This window comes from Leucopleurus acutus (genome assembly GCF_964270905.1).
Source record: "Leucopleurus acutus genome assembly, chromosome: 18".
NCBI classification, from domain to species: Eukaryota; Metazoa; Chordata; class Mammalia; order Artiodactyla; family Delphinidae; genus Leucopleurus; species Leucopleurus acutus.
In genome coordinates, this window is record NC_139160.1 from 78,670,401 (window position 1) to 78,688,869 (window position 18,469).

Genomic DNA, 18,469 nt, shown 5'->3' on the forward strand with positions numbered 1-18,469 from the left:
CACCGGTCCGCACAACCAGCCTCTGAGGTGGCTACCGCCGTTTTTACACGGGAAATGCGAGTCGCGCTTGGAACCACGGAACCCGCGGGGCGTAGCTGCCAAGCTCCCGCCTCCGAACGAGCTAATCAGCGAATCGCGCACGGACACGTCATTGGCTGCGCGTCCGCGGCGGCTTGAGTTCCAGAGGAAAGGCGTCCACGGCCGCACGAGAACCCCGGCCACCCAAGGGCCAAGAGACAGCCTCGGCACTAACGGCGCGCAGCACGTTTCCGTCTCCAGGAGGGACGCAGTTGCGGAGGACTTCCGGGGCGGGGCCGGGCCGGGAGCGGTAGTTTCCGGGCGGCGCGCGCGGCCGGGTGGGGTCGGTCCCGGGCTTGGGGCTTGGGGCGGTGGCGGCGCGGGGGCCGGGTCTGCCCGGCGGGCAGCAGGAGGGAGGGTGCGCGCCGGACCCCGGCCACGCAGCCATGAACCTGGAGCGGCTGCGGAAGCGCGTCCGGCAGTACCTGGACCAGGTGGGCGGCCCGATCCGGGGAGCGCGGGCCGGGGCTCGGGAGGCAGCAGGGGCGGCTGCTGTCGGGGTCTTGGCGGCGCGCGGTCCTAAGGGCCTGGGCTTTGGTTCGTGGTAGAGCCCCCGGAGGGAGGGGTCGAGCCCCCCGCCCTGTGCAGCCGGGAGGCTGAGGAACGCTGAGCGTGAAGCCACTAATGCGCGCGGCGAGCCTTACACGTGTTCAAGCCCCGCTCCGCAGCCGGCCCACCCCGGACACAGAGGTGCTCAGTACATACTCCGTGCTAGGTGGAAGTTGAAGGATTATTTTAGGATGAAAGTTGCGGGGTGGCCTTTGAATTTAGGTAGCTAATAGAAAATTTTTGAAAAGTTTAGTTGTCATTTTTATTTGGCCGAATTTAACTGAATAAAGATAAAAACAAATCTGTAGTCTCAAAATCAGTACTTTAAAAAGTTCCTGTTAACTACACTTTCATTCCCTGTACTCCTCTTGAATGAACAGCAGACAGTGTTTAAGGGAAAGAAATGTTTCCAGAATCAGCAGCATCAGTTTAATCTGCGATGTCACTTAGTTTTTGTAAAATGTGTGCTCTCCCAATAATGGAAACCAAGAAGGGGAGAGAAAAGCGTGTTCACGGTGAACTGTTCGATGTGAAATGTAGCAGCTGAATGTTTGGCAGCACGCTGAAGGGCTGTATTTTGCTTTGCCGTAAGTCAGCTGAATTGAATAAATGCTTCCTTGCGCATTTTTTCTCTGGCTCTGGGGATGCAGTGAGGAAGGAGACAGGCCTGGTTCCACGCTCCAGGCACTAACATTGAGCAGATTTGTAACCGTCCCAGAAGCATTCCTCCTCCCAAATTGACTGGCAACAGAGTTGCTGGTTTGCATCCAGGAGGACTGAGAACCTTACTAATGGCTAGATGTTGCAAAATGATCACTTAAGTTATCTACTTCTTTAGATACCTGCTGATACAATTTTGCAATGTATAAGTTAAAAAAAACTACCTTCTTCAACTGTATATATCAAAGGTCTTCCAATAGTATTTTTATTGCACCATTGAACTAAAACTCACCTACCTGAGATATAAGATAGAGATATGACTGATAGACCCTTTACTACACGTAAAAAATTATTGTACTGAGATGCTGATTTATTATATAGCATTCTAATAATACCTATCTGTGTAAAGCTATTGAAATAACAGGGCAATTACCACTTTTTTGTTTGTTTTTGGATACAGCAGCAGTATCAGAGTGCTCTATTTTGGGCAGATAAAGTAGCCTCACTCTCTCATGGTAAGTGACAGATTCTGATTTTTTTTCTGATTTCTCTATCCTTAAAAAACTTTCTCCTTTACCTTGCACCTCTGACCATTTATGTAATTTTCCCTCCAGAGGAACCCCAGGACATTTACTGGTTGGCTCAGTGTCTTTACCTGACAGCCCAGTATCATAGGGCAGCTCATGCACTTCGGTCACGAAAACTGGACAAAGTAAGTGATTGTATGAACCTTAAAGCTTTTTAAAAATGTTATTAGATTAATATTTCAGGTATATGTTCTTTTTATGTCAAAATATTTTTAAGGATTCAATTTTTCACATTAAATGTAAAGAGAAAATTTCTTGTGTACGTTTATTTTTTCTTTGGCTGCGCCGCGCGGCATAAGGGATCTTAGTTCCCTGACCAGGGATTGAACCCGCACCCCCTGCATTAGAAGCGCAGAGTCTTAACCACTGGACCACCAGGGAAGTCCAAGAGAAAATTTCTTATTCCTAATCTCGGTCACTTTGTTTTTCCCTCCCCCCACCCCCCATCTAGTCACTAAGTTTTGAAAATTTTGTTTCCTAAATAGCTCTGAAAGTATGGATAGTCCTTTCTATCTCATTACCATTCATACGTGTCAGGCCTGTAATTTGTCTGTTTTGTTGTTTTAGCCTCTCTCCTTTCTCTTTTCTCCAGTAACATCTTTCCCACACCCCACCTTCCTTGTCTCCAGTTCATCTTTTAAACTGTCAGAGGGTGGTCTTCCTAAAACAGATCTGATCACATCACTCACAGTGTAACTCAGTGATTTCCTATTGCCTACAGGATAAAGTCAGATGCATTCATAGGCACCCCAGGTGCTTCTTGATTTCTCTCCAGTCTGTGTCTGACCCAGCACCACCATCAGTGCATGGAATGTGTATCCAGTCATGCTGACTGCTTGCAGTTCCTTAGATGTGTGACAGTTATTCAGACTCAGTGCTGGAATGCTGACCAACTCCTAAGTTACCCTCTCCCCTGGAGATGTTTTCTTATTCAACTGGTTAGTATTTTTTATGCGATTCTTTCATAGTTTATGAAAGAAACTATGTGCTGTGTTTATGTCTCCCCTGCCACAACCTCCTTGAGGGCAGGTCCCTATTCCTTTTTGAATCCTTGGTGACTGGTAAACAGTAGGTTCATGATGAATATGGGTTAAAAAGACTTTTTTTTTCTCTGCGAGAGTAAAAGAGGAATTATGAAAATGGCTTTCTTCACTTCGTGGTTATAGTTTTCTTTTTGATTGAAGATGCATATTATCTTGATCACTTTTTTAATAGATTCATTTCTTTCCTAGTTGTATGAAGCATGTCGCTACCTTGCAGCTAGATGCCATGTAAGTGTGCTCTCAGTTTGTTTTATTCGATAAAGGTTTAATGATGTGAATGTTACACATCCCTCCCATGAGTGTGAGAATTCAAAATACTGACTCTCCATTTACTAAAAGCTCATATGCCTGAAGAAAATTCTACTTTAGACATTTTAAATTTAAGTAATGAGTGGGTGTAATATTTATTACCCTTTTAAAATCTACTGTGATTGTGTGTGTATCTAGCGTCAGAAGTCATGGTTGACAAACGCTATTTCTGTTTTCTGCAGTTTGCTGCAAAAGAACACCAGCAGGCTCTTGACATTCTTGATCTGGAGGAGCCGATCAGCAAAAGACTGTTTGGGAAATGCTTGAAGGATGAAAGTAGCTTGAAAGACCCCTCCAGTGACTGGGAAATGTCACAGTCCTCGGTAAGTAACGCTGTAATAACCATGCTTCCGTAACATCAGTAAGAATTGCCCACATGGCAGGGCAAATGTAAATCACCTTCTTTTACTTGAGTACAATCATGTTAAAATAGTTTGATTGCCAACTTACTTAATTTTCCCAACCCAAGAAGATTGAGACATTTCTGAGCCATCAGTTAGAAGTTGTAGTTGTGTCCTCAGATGCTGGAATCTGAAACAGGCAGATTTAAGCTCTTTCTTCTTACATTTGATACCTTAAACTCCTCCCCACAGGTGGAATAATGTTTTCCCTTCTTACTGTATTTCAACAGTGTTTTGTACTTACTTACCCCCAAGAAACCTTGATTACCTTAGACTGTTTCTTTCCAGGGAGTGGTGTGGTGTTACTGTTTACCTTATTTTGTGTATTTCAGTTTGTATACTTCATGCCTGCATAGAATTGCAAATTCCTTGCTGGCAGAGATTATACTGATACAATGTAACATGGTAAATACCACCCACGGTCAGATTGCTAATCTGGACTGTTAACTTTTTTTTTAACAGCTTTCTCGAGATGTAATTCACATAGCGTGCAATTCATGCATTTGAAGTGCATAGTACCTCGGTTTTCAATATATTCGCTGAGCTGTACAACCCTTACCACAGTCCGTTTGAGAACATTTTTTTTTTTACTTCAGTGAGAAACCCTGTACCCTTTAGCTGTTACCCACCAATCCCCCATTTCCCAGTTGTTCTTTATAACATATCTATGAGGGAACTTGGTTACTCTACTGTTCATCTCAAGAAGGTGGGAATACTATACATTATTAGGGTTTTTTTTCTTTTTAAGCACATTTTTTTGTGAAGAAATACATTTATGAGGGAGTTGAGGATTATCATTATTCTTGGACCTCTTATCCATTAACTGCTAAGAAATGCATGATTTATTTGTAATGCGTTATTTATTTTATGAGTTTACTTTTTTTAATAACTCATAGGATACTGCATAGGTCTAAGATTCTCTCATAATGTCCTCTACTATTTTTGAATTGTGATTTTATGATGAATCCCATTACCATTTTTATTTATTTATTTTTTTAGTGGTTTGAGAGACGGCAATTTTTATTTATTTATTTGTTTGTTTATTTTTGGCTGCGTTGGGTCTTCGTTGCTGCGTGCAGGCTTTCTCTAGTTGTGGCGAGCGGGGGCTACACTTGGTTGCGGTGCACGGGCCTCTCATTGGGGTGGCTTCTCTTGTTGCGGAGCATGGGCTCTAGGCGCGAGGGCTTCAGTAATTGTGGCTCTCGGGCTCTTGAGCACAGGCTCAGTAGTTGTGGCGCACGGGCTTAGTTTGCTCCGTGGCATGTGGGATCTTCCCGGACCAGGGCTCGAACCCGTGTCCCCTGCATTGGCAGGCGGATTCTTAACCACTGTGCCACCAGGGAAGTCCCCATTACCAATTTTAGCTGCATCTCTGGACCATCTTTAAGCTCACTTATTTGTTTTTTGAGGTTCAGAATCTGGAACACAAATCAGATTTCTGCATCCTCCTGTTAATGGTAGTAGTGAGGTGGCTGCCGTGTGAGCAGCTTACCATGTGCTGGCTACCGATGGTACCACCTCTGATCCTTACAGAGCCTGTGAGTTAGATGAGGGGAGGAAACCGAGTCGCGAGAGGTTAGAGCATTGTCCAGGGTCACTCGTAAGTGTCACAGCTGGGATTTGAGCTCAGGTCTGTCCAGTTCCCAAAGGTCTGTGCTGCATTGCTGCCGGTTTTCTAATATTTACTAAGGTTCGTTCATTGAGATCTACCTATCAAACGGTCTTCGTGTTTGATTTAATATACGTATGCTCTGTATGCTGTCTCTAAATCATTACCCTATTTGAGACAGAACAAGTAATGAACAAAGTAGCAGTAACGTGTAAGCTAGTTATAAAGGTTTGTTGAAGTGAGGAGAGCCTAAGGAAGATAGATGAGAGAAGTTTTACTTTGCTTTTATGTTTCTATTAATTTATATTGTGTCTGACATTGGATGGAGCACATCCTTTTAGATGTAAAAAAAAAAAGTCTTAGCCTTCAGACAATATATGATTTTTGATAAAAAATTAATTTCAGTAGTGCTGACTTAGTATGTCACTCATCATTTTTCCAACAGATAAAGAGTTCTATTTGTCTTTTACGAGGAAAAATCTATGATGCTCTAGATAACCGAACCCTCGCTACTTACAGCTATAAAGAAGCTTTGAAGCTTGACGTCTACTGCTTTGAAGCATTTGATCTTTTAACGTCACACCACATGTTGACAGCCCAAGAAGGTTTGGAAACCCAGGTGTTTTTATGTTTAGCACAATTAATACTGTTTGGATTTTTTTGTTTTTCTGAAATCTATAGAATCAAGAGCAGGCTGTTATGTACAGGTTTAAACTTCCTTCACATCTTCACACATGAAGCACGTTGCAAAATACGGTATTGTGCGGTGCTTCTTGCAGCCAGAATCTTCAGGGATTGTGATGTGATGAGTGATTTAAAGTTGTAAAGAATTCAGGATCTGATTCAGTAATTTCCAACATGGCTGCTCTTCAAACCCCCAGGAGTTTTAAAAACATCACTGTGCAGGTCCTAACTCCAGACCAGTCGAATCAGAATCTGGTGGTGGGGCCCTGGCCTCAGATGGTTTACAGCTCCCAGATGATCCTGAGATCCATCGGGCTGAGAACCATTGACCTAGTATGTTGCCAGTGGTGTGAGGTGGATAAACGAGAGAAACAGAAAGTGGAGATGTTGTATTAATGGCATTCAGACATTTTAGCCTAATGCATGGCATTCAGACATTTTAGCCTAATGCGTGGTTTTCAGCCAGGGTGGTTTTGCCCCCTAGAGGACGTTTGGTGGTGTCTGGGCAGTTTCATTGTCACAGCTTGCAGGTGGGTGGGGCGTGGGCGGTTACTGCTGGCATCTAGCGGGTAGAGGCCAGAGGTCCTGCACACATCCTACAGTGCGCAGGACAGCCAGCACGGCAGAGAATTGTCCCCACGGTGTCCGTAGTGCTGAGGGTGGGTAAGTGGCTTGGTGGTTCTTAAGTCTGGTGATGACTAGAATTGCCTGGCGGGTTCATGCAGAGCCCTCAAGGTGATTCTTATTACCTGGGTCTGGAACCACTGTCTTAGTTTTCTCAAGTTCATTCTGTCTTGTTATTTTCTCTTTTGAGCTCAATTTACTTAAACCAAGAACTATAGAAGAATATTTTTCATTGCTGATTTTTCTTCCCCATAAATACTGTGAGAACGTTCCTTTTTTCTCAACATTTTTTAGAAAAAGAACTTCTTGAATCACTACCTCTTAGCAAGCTCTGTACTGAAGAACAGGAATTGCTACGTTTTCTATTTGAGAACAAATTGAAAAAGGTAAGTAAAAACACAAAGTTAGTATTTGCTTTGTATAAGCATCTTATTTCATTAAATTTGTCCTCTATTCTTTCACAGGTTAAGAATTTAGAAATTAATTTTTATCAGTTTAGCACATTTGCAAGGACAGATTTAGATTATTTAAAATATATGATGTGATTCCTGAAAAAGCTTCCCAAAGTATCTATCTTCCTCCCGGGAACAACTCATACTTTTAAAAGATTGAACTATCAGATAATCAATGATGTGTGAAAATGAGGATTTTTTCCTCATGCTTCCTAAACTACTATTTTGTAAAATACTTCCTACCATGGAATTCTGTGATAAAATTGAGAAGAGAATTAGACTTGCTGAGAGGAGTACTGGTGATACTTGAAGTTAGAAAAGTTTCGAGCATCTCACAGGTGTCATTGTGTTAAACCTTGAAACACTCGGGCCACGTTGAGTCTGCTTTTTGATTCGGTGCTGCACACTGAGTCATGTTTGCATTTCTCTGTTTCAGTATAATAAACCTAGTGAAACTGTTATCCCCGAGTCTGTAGATGGTTTGCAGGAGAATCTGGATGTGGTCGTGTCTTTAGCTGAAAGACATTATTATAACTGTGATTTTAAAATGTGCTACAAGCTGACTTCTGTGTAAGTACATCCACTTATTTTTGTGCAGGAACGTAGAGTTTAGTCCATTTTACATGAGAAATATATGGGACCTGCTTTCTGAATAATGTCAAACTGATGGATGATCATTTAAGCTGCCTTTTCCATTTGCAGAGTACAGGGGGGGTGGGAGTGGGGGGGCGTGTCATCTCAAAAGAGCAATATACTGACACAGGTGTATGCACGTTTGTTGCTTTATTCTATTAACTCGGGAGTATCCTGTCCCTCCCAGGAGATAATTTGCAAGTTTGAGAATACCATCTGGCACGTAGTTTTATGAAGTCCGTTCTTTCTTAAAGCAGAGGCTAATAAAATCCTATAGGTACTGGGTGTCAGGCTCACTAACTGGCCAGGCCTCCTCCCCCAGCACCAGTCTTTCCATGTGCATAGTTCGCACTTGTCCTTTACATGTACTGTTTTTAATGGATCTTTCGGGTTGCTTAAAATCCTTGAATTCACTAAAATTTTAATTGACAGATAGTTAGGATTCATTTAATATTTCATATTATTTTTGATCCTTCTAAATAATTAGACCACTTATTTTATGTGGTACAGTTCTGTTAGCTTAAAGTAAATGTATGTGGTGATGTTTATTTTGATTGATTCTGAATAAATCAGGATTTTCCCTTTCATTTAAAACTTAATCATTGCCTTAACTGAACAAATCTGAAGATAATGGAGTTAAGAAGTAAAAATGTATTCTAGCCCACAGTATTGTATGTAATGTGGTAATGACTGTTTGGATAAGCATAGCTAATTGCAGTGAGCGCTGTTACATACTGTTTGTACGTATGTACATAGTGTGTTTCTTTAACTTTCAGAGTAATGGAAAAAGATCCTTTCCATGCAAATTGTTTACCTGTACATATAGGGACACTTGTGGAGCTGAATAAAGCAAATGGTAAGAATTTCTTTAAATTAAAATAATAATTTTTAAGACAAAAAATATTCTGTAGCTCTGGAAATTCTGTCTCACAAATCCTGGACAATTCAGATTGCAGGTTAACACCTGGGGGAGGAAATGCTTATCCAAGTAACCAGCAGTCTCTTCTGTTATCCCAGCAGAGCACACTGTTTCTATATCCCTAATTCCTGCTTCCTTTTCTCAAATGTAATTTGTGCTCCAAGGTGTGTTAGCTTTAGAGCATTGGGTGCCAGGTGTGCCTTTTCCCTTTTTCTTGTAAAATCCATAAGAAAGCTGGTATGGCAGGAGTCAGTAACTGTTTAGAAACGGGAAGGGGGCAGATTTTTTTCTCACATTTTCCATATTCTGGAAACATTTACAGGGTTTGGACTGTATTTGCCCTTAAATCTTCTAAACTGACTCGTCAGCTCGGTCAGGAGGAAAACTAGCCAGGCACCCCAGCTCTGGGCCCCTGCTGTTCCAGGCATGGCCTGTGGGCCAGCAGCATCGCGCCTCCAGGGGCTTTGCTGGAAGTGCAGCCCGGGACTTTGTGTTACCCAGGAGCACATCATCTTGCTGGTTCCATAAACGGGAGGCTTTGGTCAACCAAATTGGCTGTGGGTGGTCAAGACAGTCTGTACTAGGCCCGTGGAGTAAGAAACCTGGGCTTTAAGACAGGCGAGGCCCCTTGAAATAGCCTCTTAAGCACGTGGAGTGCTTTGTCGTGTGCCTCTCATCCAGGCTGCTAGTCACTCGATAAGCGCTCAGCGCCCACTTAGGGCCTGGAGTGGGCTGAGGGATTGGAGGTGGGGGTACGTGAAACAGCCGTAGTATCTGCTCCGTGGAGTTTCTATATGGCATTAGGTAAATGGATTTTGTATCCAGCAAGAAAGAAAAGTATGAAATCATTGCTGCGAGAACAAGATTTATATGATTGTGAAGAGCTGTAACTGGGGGAAACTCATATCTTAAAGTTCATTTGCTGTGAATAATTTTATTCTTTTTTTTTTCTTTTTCTCTAATGTAGAACTTTTCTATCTTTCTCATAAATTGGTGGATTTATATCCTAGTAATCCTGTAAGTAAATATAAACTTTTTCCCTTATAGTGTCTTTTTTCTTACCTGAACTTTAAGAAAATACTTAACAGGTGTTTAGACAGAGGCTAAATTTAAATTCAAGCAAATAATGTTTTATTTTAAGGTGTTGGAGCAGAATCTCCTAGTGCTTATGATAATTAGAAGCAGCATTCACTTTTTCAATTCATGAAAGTATATATTTTCTTAGTATATAACTTAAAAATCTTTACTTTTTATGATTACAGAAATTGTATATGCATATTATTTTGAAGTAGCTAACATACAGAAAAATTAAATATTGAAAGTGAAAGTCATACTCATACCTCTCATAAGCAATGCTAATAACTGCTTGGTAGCTTTCTCACATTACATGTATGATAACTTACTGAATTATGCACTGAATTGAACCATTGTGTCTTCCAAACTGCCATGGATCAGAATGAAGACCTAGAAATTGAAAATGGAATCAGGAACCATGTCCTTAAAGACAAAACTCAGGGGTCAGGGTTTAAGTCTCAGACAAGAATCTGCACCCCAGACCAGTGTGAAAACAATTTATAAAGAGGCGAAACCAGTGCAAGAGAAGTCAGCTGAAGAGGTGGAATCTGTAGAACCAAGGTGGGGTGGGGAAGACACAGTGCAGGTGGGAGGCTGGGACTCAGGCTGGCTTTGCCATAGGAAGAGGTTCAGATGCTGCAGGGGTGCGATGGGAAGCGCCTGGAGCAAGAGCTGTAGAGAGTCTGGCCTCGTGTCACCCAGGACCCTTAGTAGACAGCCTGTCTCAGCGACGTTTCTGACTTGAACTAGAGTATATGCTGGGACCTCTGACTTGTTACAGATTCCCGGTTCAAGGTTAAGCGTCTTTGGTCATGGTACGTTTTAAACTTTTTAGGTGTCTTGGTTTGCAGTGGGGTGCTATTATCTCATGGTCGGTCATAAAAATGAACATGCCAGAAGATATCTCAGGTATGAACTTACTGTCTTCCTCCCTCTGTAGTGAACCTACAGGAAGTGATTTCTTGGTCATCTGCTTTAATGCAGTAATTAGTAGTACTTTTAAAAGCAGTATGAAAGAATAAAGGTTTTCTTCAGATTCCATTCAGTTGTGTCCATCATTTACCCTGCTCTTTATAAGATGCCATGAGGGGAGATAAAAGTAGTCAGTGGTATAGACCTCGTCCTCAAGGAGCTTATGATGTATTTAAACTTTTATTTATAAATGAGAATAAATATGAAAAAATAGGGAATAATACAAAGTATTTCGAAAGTTTTTTTTATTTATAGAGATACTATTAACCTCTTACTCTTAGGACTTCTTTTGTTAATAGTTGTGAAATTACATGACACTTTATGTGAGGTTAGGGTCACTAAATGTGACTATAAAACAGAACTCTTGGCATAGTGAACTGGTTTATGTAAGGATCTGCTGTGGTTTTAGCTTGAGGAGCTCCATGCAGCCCAATCAAACTACTTAACCAGTGCTATTCAATTACACAAGTACAGAAATATGTCTAATAATACCTGTGACTTCCTCCATGTGAACGAAATAGAAAATGGATCTGTGGTGAAGTTCATAAACTTTGGACACAGACTTGAATTCTAATCCAGATTCTGCCACTTACTAGCTATAATTCCTTGGGAGAGTTCATTTCTCCTACCTTCCCTTTCTTCTGTGAAAATGGGAATGATGTAGTGGTATGTCAGCATTGTTAGGAAAATTGCTAAGATGACAGGAGAGGATCCTGCACTAGGAAGACGTTAGGGCGAGCTCTCTGATTGGTGGGCAGCTAAGCATTTTATTTTTATTTATTTTTTTTTTTTGACTTTTTTTTTTTTTTTTATTTATGGCTGTGTTGGGTCTTCGTTTCTGTGCAAGGGCTTTCTCTAGTTGCGGCAAGTGGGGGCCAATCTTCATCGTGGTACGCGGGCCTCTCACTATCGCGGCCTCTCTTGCTGCAGAGCACAGGCTCCAGACGCGCAGGCTCAGTAATTGTGGCTCACGGGGCTAGTTGCTCCGCGGCATGTGGGATCTTCCCGGACCAGGGCTCGAACCCGTGTCCCCTGCATTGGCAGGCAGATTTTAAACCACTGCGCCACCAGGGAAGCCCCTAAGCATTTTAGAAGAAGGGTGCTCGTGTTCTTTTCGGGAGCGGTGCGCTTCATGTTATGATGGTTCCTTTGAACTATGCTTCTCTGACTTAGCGTGCTTATTCAGTGATGAATTCTACATGAAACGGAACATTTGGGTAAAAGAAAACTTAGAAAATAAAATGCTGAGAAGTGGGAATCTCCCCTTTTGTATTTTCTGTGTTTGTTTTGTGATGTGTTCTCTTTATTATTGTGGGTCACCGGGTTGAAGACTATTTAAGACCATGTAGATAGTCCAGTCCACAGAACCAGCATGAGTCTCTTAATCATCTGTAGGACGTCACTTAATCTTCCCAACCTCAGTATACTTATCGTTAAAATATAAATAGTAATTTATCTTGAAGGTTATGAGGATTAGGTGATGCGTATAAGGCACACTTCCTTAAGTGGTTGCTGCTACCACCGTTTATCTACTAGGTTTTGAAGTGAAGCTCCTGGATTAAGTAATATTTGTAAATTCTATACAGAAAGCTAATGGGCTCCACTATAGTACCTAAGAAGTTGTGGACCTCTCCTAAAATTACTTAAAAATTTGCTTGTACTATTAAACATTTTATTTCAAGTGAATTAACGTAAATGTTACATTAGTGTTTAATATGTTGACAACTCATTCATTAATTCTGATGTCCTTGAAACCATGAACTTACATAAAATTAACCTAACAGTTTAAGAATAAATATTACACACTCGAATGAAATCTCTTGTTTTAGCAAAGCTACGACGCTGGAGAAGACCTATGGGCCGGCATGGATCGCTTACGGGCATTCGTTCGCAGTTGAGAGTGAACATGACCAAGCGATGGCTGCTTACTTCACGGCAGCGCAGCTGATGAAAGGGTGCGCAGAGCAGGTGGCTTAAGCAAAGCGAAATTTTATTATTACTATCTCTGCCATTGGTTGTTAAACTGAACAAAAGAATAATGTATCATGTTAGTAGCTTATGATTGTGAAATAACTATGGAAGTGAGAGGGAAAGAAGCTGGTGTAGTGATTTTGCCTAGCAGTTTACCTTAACCAATACAAAAGGGGACTAACAAGTTAGGCTAAGGGAACAGGATAGGGTGGAAGCTGTTTTTCACATGCTCATGTAAGAATGAGAGTATTCGTGAGCAAAGTTATTATTTATATCCTACTTATGTCCAGAAGGTACTTATGCGGCTCAATTCAGTACTCAGGTTCAGGACTGAGTTCGCCGGTGTTGTAGATTTATATCAGTGTTAGATGTGTTGGTAGTAGCCGGTGTGCCCTGAGAGCATATGGTACTTTGGGGAGCAGGAATTGCTGTCGTTCCTGTTGACTCTTTGGATTTGCCATCGGTTTTACTGTGCCTCGTTCTCTTGTGCGGCTGCTTCTGCTGTCTGCCGCCCCACCTCTGCGTGGAGAGGTAGTGGGAGTGCCGGCGTGCAGAGGGCTGGTCTGGAGCCAGACTGCCTGGTGATCTTGGCCAGCCGTGCACCTCTGAAAGAATAGGAATCGTGGCAACACTTAACATCTAGGCTTGCTGTGAGGGATAGTTGAGGTAATTCCAGTTTCAGACACATAGAAAGCACTCAGTGAAAGTTAGCTGCCTTAACTTGTCTGATTGAATTTCATCTGGTTAGGTTTGCTTTACCTTTCCAGACTGTCAGACTCATTTTGGTACCCAGTTCTGCATCTATATTATTTATGGCCCCAGCTTTTTTAGTTATGTTAAATTTGATATGTATGACTTTGATATCTAACTAGCTGTCCATGAAAATATTGTAAAAGACATAGCTCCCTGACTTCGTTAGTCAGCTCAGGCTGCCATAACAAAACGCCATACACTGGGGGGGTTTAAGCAGAAGCAGTTTATTTTCTCCCGGTTCTAAGGCTGGCTGGCCGGCTGGCTGATTGGGTTCCGGGGAGGGTGGGGGGGGGGGGCTCTTCCCGGCTGCCTTCTCACTGTGTCCTCACAGGGCAGAGAGCTAGGTCTAGTGTCTCGCACAAGGGCACCAGCCCCGCCATATTAGGGCCTCACCTTCATGCCCTCACATAACCTTTATTATTTCCTCACAGGCCCTCTCTCCGAATATAGTCACTGGGGGTTAGGGTGTAACATACGAATTTGGGGGCAGACATACATTCAGTCCATAAGTCCATGATACTAACATATTACTAGAGTAATCCTCCAGATTAAAGTTGTTCAGCCAGTTACTGATCCATCTAAACGGTCCTCGTACCCAGTCCATCCTAGTCACCAAGACATGCGAGACCCTTTCCAGTGCTCTGCTGAAGCTTGGCTCCAGTGTCTGCCCATACCCCCGATCCATCAATCTGGTGAACTGGCAGCAAATGATAACTTCCCGTGGGTTGTTTCTTGTGAGGAAATGCTAGTCTGCTAATTTCACTTTGCTACTCTGGGTGCTCACAAGCCCAGGAACAGTTATTACTAGTTATTAGTTAGTTACTAGCTAAGAGTCAAAACCAGTGATAATTAATGACATGATTAATGTTTTAATGTTTCCCAGTCTGACACTTCTAATTAAATTTTCAAATCAGCTCATCAGGATAAACATTTTTCTCTCAGTTTCACTTTTTCACCAGAACAGCTTTTATCCAATCTAGTTTGGATTAATACTGACTGGGGTACTTTCCAACACCAACAACCAGTTCTCTGCTTCTCCAGACACCAGCTGGGTCCTACTAGTCCATTCAGTTCTGACACTAACTACCCAGCGTTAATGCAGACCTCACAGCTTAAGGGCCCAGTCCCACAAGACTGCCCCTCCCCACTCCAGATGCCAATCGCAAGTCCTGGGTCACTTGTACTTCTGACTGGCCGCAAACCAGGGGTTCCCGCAACCCCCTCCTAAGGTTTGATCATTTGCCAAAACGACTCATAGAATTCAGGAAAGCATTTTGCTTCTTATAAGTGATACAACTCAGGAAGGGCCAAATGGAAGAGATGCATAGGGCAGGGCACGTGAGTGGGGGTGCGTGGAGCCTCTGCTCCTCTGGGCGCCACCCTCCCAGCACCGCAGCATGTTCACCAACCCGGAATTCTTCTGAAGCTGACTGTGCAAGAGCTCTTACAGAGCTTAGGCTGCAGCCTCCCTTCCAGGAGGTCTGTGAGTGGGCCTGAAAGTTCCAGTCCTCTCATCACTCGGTCTTCCTGGTAACCAGCCCCACTCTGAGTCACCCCAGTAGCATAAATTGGGTGTGATCAGAAGGGGCTCATTAACAAAAGACGCTCCTCTCACTCAGGAGATCCCAGGGCTCTTAGGAGCCCTGTGCCAGCAACCAGAGACAAAAACCAAATGTAATTCTTACTTTACGGCACCAACTCAATTTCAGTAGAGCAAGTAGAAGAAGGGTTGCAGACAAAAATACATTGGTACTGTCTTATCCTAACCTATGTGGTTACTTCGCCTAAACTCTATTTTTTCCTGTGGATTTGAGTTACTATCTTGTGTCCTTTCATTTCAGATTGAGGACTCCTACTAGTATTTCTTGTTGGGCAGGTCTGCTAACAACAAGTTCTCTCAGTTATACGTTGTTATGATTATTTCCGTGTGTAATGTTGTTTTTCAAAGAAGCTGTGAGAAGAAACGCAAGCAGGTGTATATTTATGTCGTTTGTTATGTTGACCTTTTTTTCCATTTCAAGTTCTCTTCATTTGTCCTTGTGGATTTGAGATACTGTCTGGTGTCGCTTCCTTACCCCAGTACAGCTTTGCTCCTGCCACTTCCTTTGTGCCGTTAGTGGTAAACATTACATTTCTACATACGTTAGGCCTAATCACACTGTTTCACACAATTGCTTTCTAAGTCAGGCCAGAGAAGAAAGATGAAATGTAATCACCTCTACTGGTGCTGTGTTTTTCATGTGGATTTGAATTACTGTCTGGGGTCACTTCTTTCACCCTTAAGAACTTCCTTCAGTATTTCTTGTAAGGTGAGTCTGCAACAAAATTTCTCAGTTTTTGTGTCCCTGAAAATGTCTTAACTTCACCTTCATTTTCAAGGGATAGTTTTGCTGGATATAAAATTCTTGGTTGTCCTTTTTCTTTCAGTATTTTGAGTGTCATCCATTGCCTTCTTGGCCTCCGGGTATTTGGTTAGAAGTCAGGTGATCAGGGATCTCACGTGTTATATTTTGTTACTGCTTTAAAGATGTTTATCTACATATTTATTTAGTGTTTTCCAGGGGTTTGACTATGGTTTGTCTAGGTGGGGATTACTTGGGAGTTTTCTGAGCTTTGGGGTGTGTTTGGCCTACATGTTCTTTGGTGTCAAATATTTTCTTTACGCCTTACTTTCTCCCTTCGCCTCCAGGGCTCTCTTTACACACATGTTGGGATGCTTGGTGGTGTCTCCCAACTCGATGCGACTGTTGTTTTCCGCCATTCTTTTATCTTTCTGTTCCTCAGACTGGGTAATCTCATTTGACCTTATTCATGTTTGATGATTTCCTCTGCCTGTTCAAACTGCTGATGAACCCTTCTAGTGAATTTTTTATTTATTTTGTTTTTCAACTCCAGGTTTTCTGATCGTTTGTTATAATTTTTACCTTTTGTTGTTCTGTTTGGTGAGGCATTGTTCTCATAGTTTAGTTTTGTAGATGTAATTTCCTTTAGTTCTTTGGATATTTAAAATAGCTTATTTAAAGTGTTTTTCTAGTAAACCCAGTGTATGGTCTTCCTCCAGGGTAGTTTCTATTGCCTGCTTTTATCCCCTTATGTATTGCCATACTTTCTTGTTTCTTTCCATGTCTCTTTATTTTTTGTTGAAACTGGACGTTTAAAGTAATATAATGTGGCAATTCTGGAAATCACATTTACCCTACACCACCCCAGGGTTTGTTGTTGTTGCTGTTTGTTGTGGCTGTTTGGTGACTTTGCTGGGCTTTTAAAAATTTTGTAAAGTCTGTGTCCTTTGTTATCTGAGGCCAGTGAAGCCTCTGCTCAGTTAGCTCAGGGCTTCTTTTCATATCTTGAGCCGAGTTTCCCCCCCTCTTCTGAAGGACCCTGTACTTGTATAGGGGCATGTCTTCAGTGTTCCCATGGTTGGTAATTCTGCCTTAGCCCTCTTCAATTCCTGCTTGCACTGAGCCTCAGGGGCATCCAGAGATGAGAGATTAGGGCCTTCTCCAGCCTTTCCTGTGCATGCATGTGGTCCTGTGTGTGGCCTTCTGGTGTAGCTGCCTCAGGTTAATGTTAAACGTTGTTTTCAACAAATGCCTTGGGGGTAGACATTTCTCTGCATGAGCTCTGAGTCAGGTCAAATAAGACAGCTGTGAATGGGGCTTTTCCAGGGAGCTGCTAGATACGTCAAATAGTGACAGATCTCTGTGGGGTATTTCGGAAGCTCCAAACTAATTTTTGTCCCCTCCAGTGGCTGTCAGACTGCTGATTTTCTAGGCTAATGTGGAGCTGGGGAAAGGGAGATGGGAATCAGACAAGTTAAATGTCATAGAGTTTGCTGTTCTTACTGAGATTCAGCTGTTTTTCTAGAATAAATACCCCTCAGATTGTTGTAAGCCTTTGGTTAACTTGCAAAGTTCTAGAAATGTTTATTTTGACAATTGTTGGCAGTGTTCTTGCTGCTCCTATGGAGGAATAGATTTTTTTTTTTTTTTTTTTTTTTTTTTTGCGGTACGCGGGCCTCTCACTGTTGTGGCCTCTCCCGTTGTGGAGCGCAGGCTCCAGACGCACAGGCTCAGCGGCCATGGCTCACGGGCCCAGCCGCTCCACGGCATGTGGGATCTTCCTGGACCGGGGCACAAACCCGTGTCCCCTGCGTCGGCAGGCGGACTCTCAACCACTGCACCACCAGGGAAGCCCGAGGAATAGATTTTTGGAACTCCTTCCTGTGCATTTCATATTTCCTCCAGGTACATCCATAAAGGTTCTTCATGACCCTTCTGTAGATGCTACAGTTGTAACTTCAGTCATGATTCTAAATTAGAGCCCGGGCACCTCCCAGCCAGGCAGTCAGTATTCACTGACATTGTCAGATCCATCTTTGGGGAAAGGTTATCTTACTGTGATCACTGGTCTGACAGGGTGAAGAGAGGGAAATTCAATTAAAACTAGTTACTCTGCCTACAGCTGTTTTCAGAGGGTATGAGAGTAGAATACACATGACATAATTCAGAGCTCTGCAGCATAGAACTGTTAATAACTGATAGTGGAGACTCACACGGGGGGTGGGGGGTGGTCTAGCTGGAAGTCCGAAGCAGCTGCATAGAGGCAAGTGGAATTGAGCACAGCCATGAGGGTCTGTGTTGCTGAGTCAGTGACGGAGGAAGGCGGTCTTGGCTGGGCCTGGGTGCTGGCACAGTGGGGCCTGCCCTTCTGCTTTGCAGGGGTTTTGTTTCGTCTCTTTACTGTAGAATAATGAAAAGTAAGGGTGAATAGGTTGCTGGTAGATTTTAGAAGTGGCAGCTGATTAGTCTAAGAGCCTATTAGATATTCACTAAATATTAGTAAATGAAGTGTCAGAAAACAAGTAAGCGCTCTACTTTTGGCTATGTTAAAATTATTTTGCAGACAGGATTTGAAATCTGCTAAACTATAAAGTTTTGAGTGTTGAATATGTGAAATTTTCCAATATTTTTAGGTGTCATTTGCCAATGCTTTATATTGGATTAGAATATGGATTGACCAATAACTCAAAATTGGCTGAAAGATTCTTTGGCCAAGCTCTAAGCATCGCACCAGAAGACCCTTTTGTTATGCATGAGGTTGGCGTGGTCGCATTTCAAAATGGAGAGTAAGTACTGAAAGGCCAGAGGC

General features: G+C 42.6%; 1 protein-coding gene across 1 annotated transcript in view; it reads left to right on the forward strand.

Moving 5' to 3' along the window:
* Positions 1–464: 464 nt before the first annotated feature.
* Positions 465–18,469, forward strand: part of CDC16 (cell division cycle 16) — a gene marked incomplete at its 5' end in the record, with an annotated part of 28,205 nt that continues 10,200 nt past the window's right edge. The window contains 13 exons of the mRNA XM_082859273.1: positions 465–512; positions 1,748–1,802; positions 1,902–1,999; positions 3,107–3,145; positions 3,409–3,549; positions 5,682–5,841; positions 6,839–6,930; positions 7,433–7,566; positions 8,406–8,485; positions 9,516–9,565; positions 10,458–10,531; positions 12,424–12,549; positions 18,294–18,446. Of these exons, the coding sequence (XP_082715399.1) occupies positions 465–512; positions 1,748–1,802; positions 1,902–1,999; positions 3,107–3,145; positions 3,409–3,549; positions 5,682–5,841; positions 6,839–6,930; positions 7,433–7,566; positions 8,406–8,485; positions 9,516–9,565; positions 10,458–10,531; positions 12,424–12,549; positions 18,294–18,446 (1,250 nt within the window). The remainder of the gene's footprint in view (positions 513–1,747; positions 1,803–1,901; positions 2,000–3,106; positions 3,146–3,408; positions 3,550–5,681; positions 5,842–6,838; positions 6,931–7,432; positions 7,567–8,405; positions 8,486–9,515; positions 9,566–10,457; positions 10,532–12,423; positions 12,550–18,293; positions 18,447–18,469) is intronic.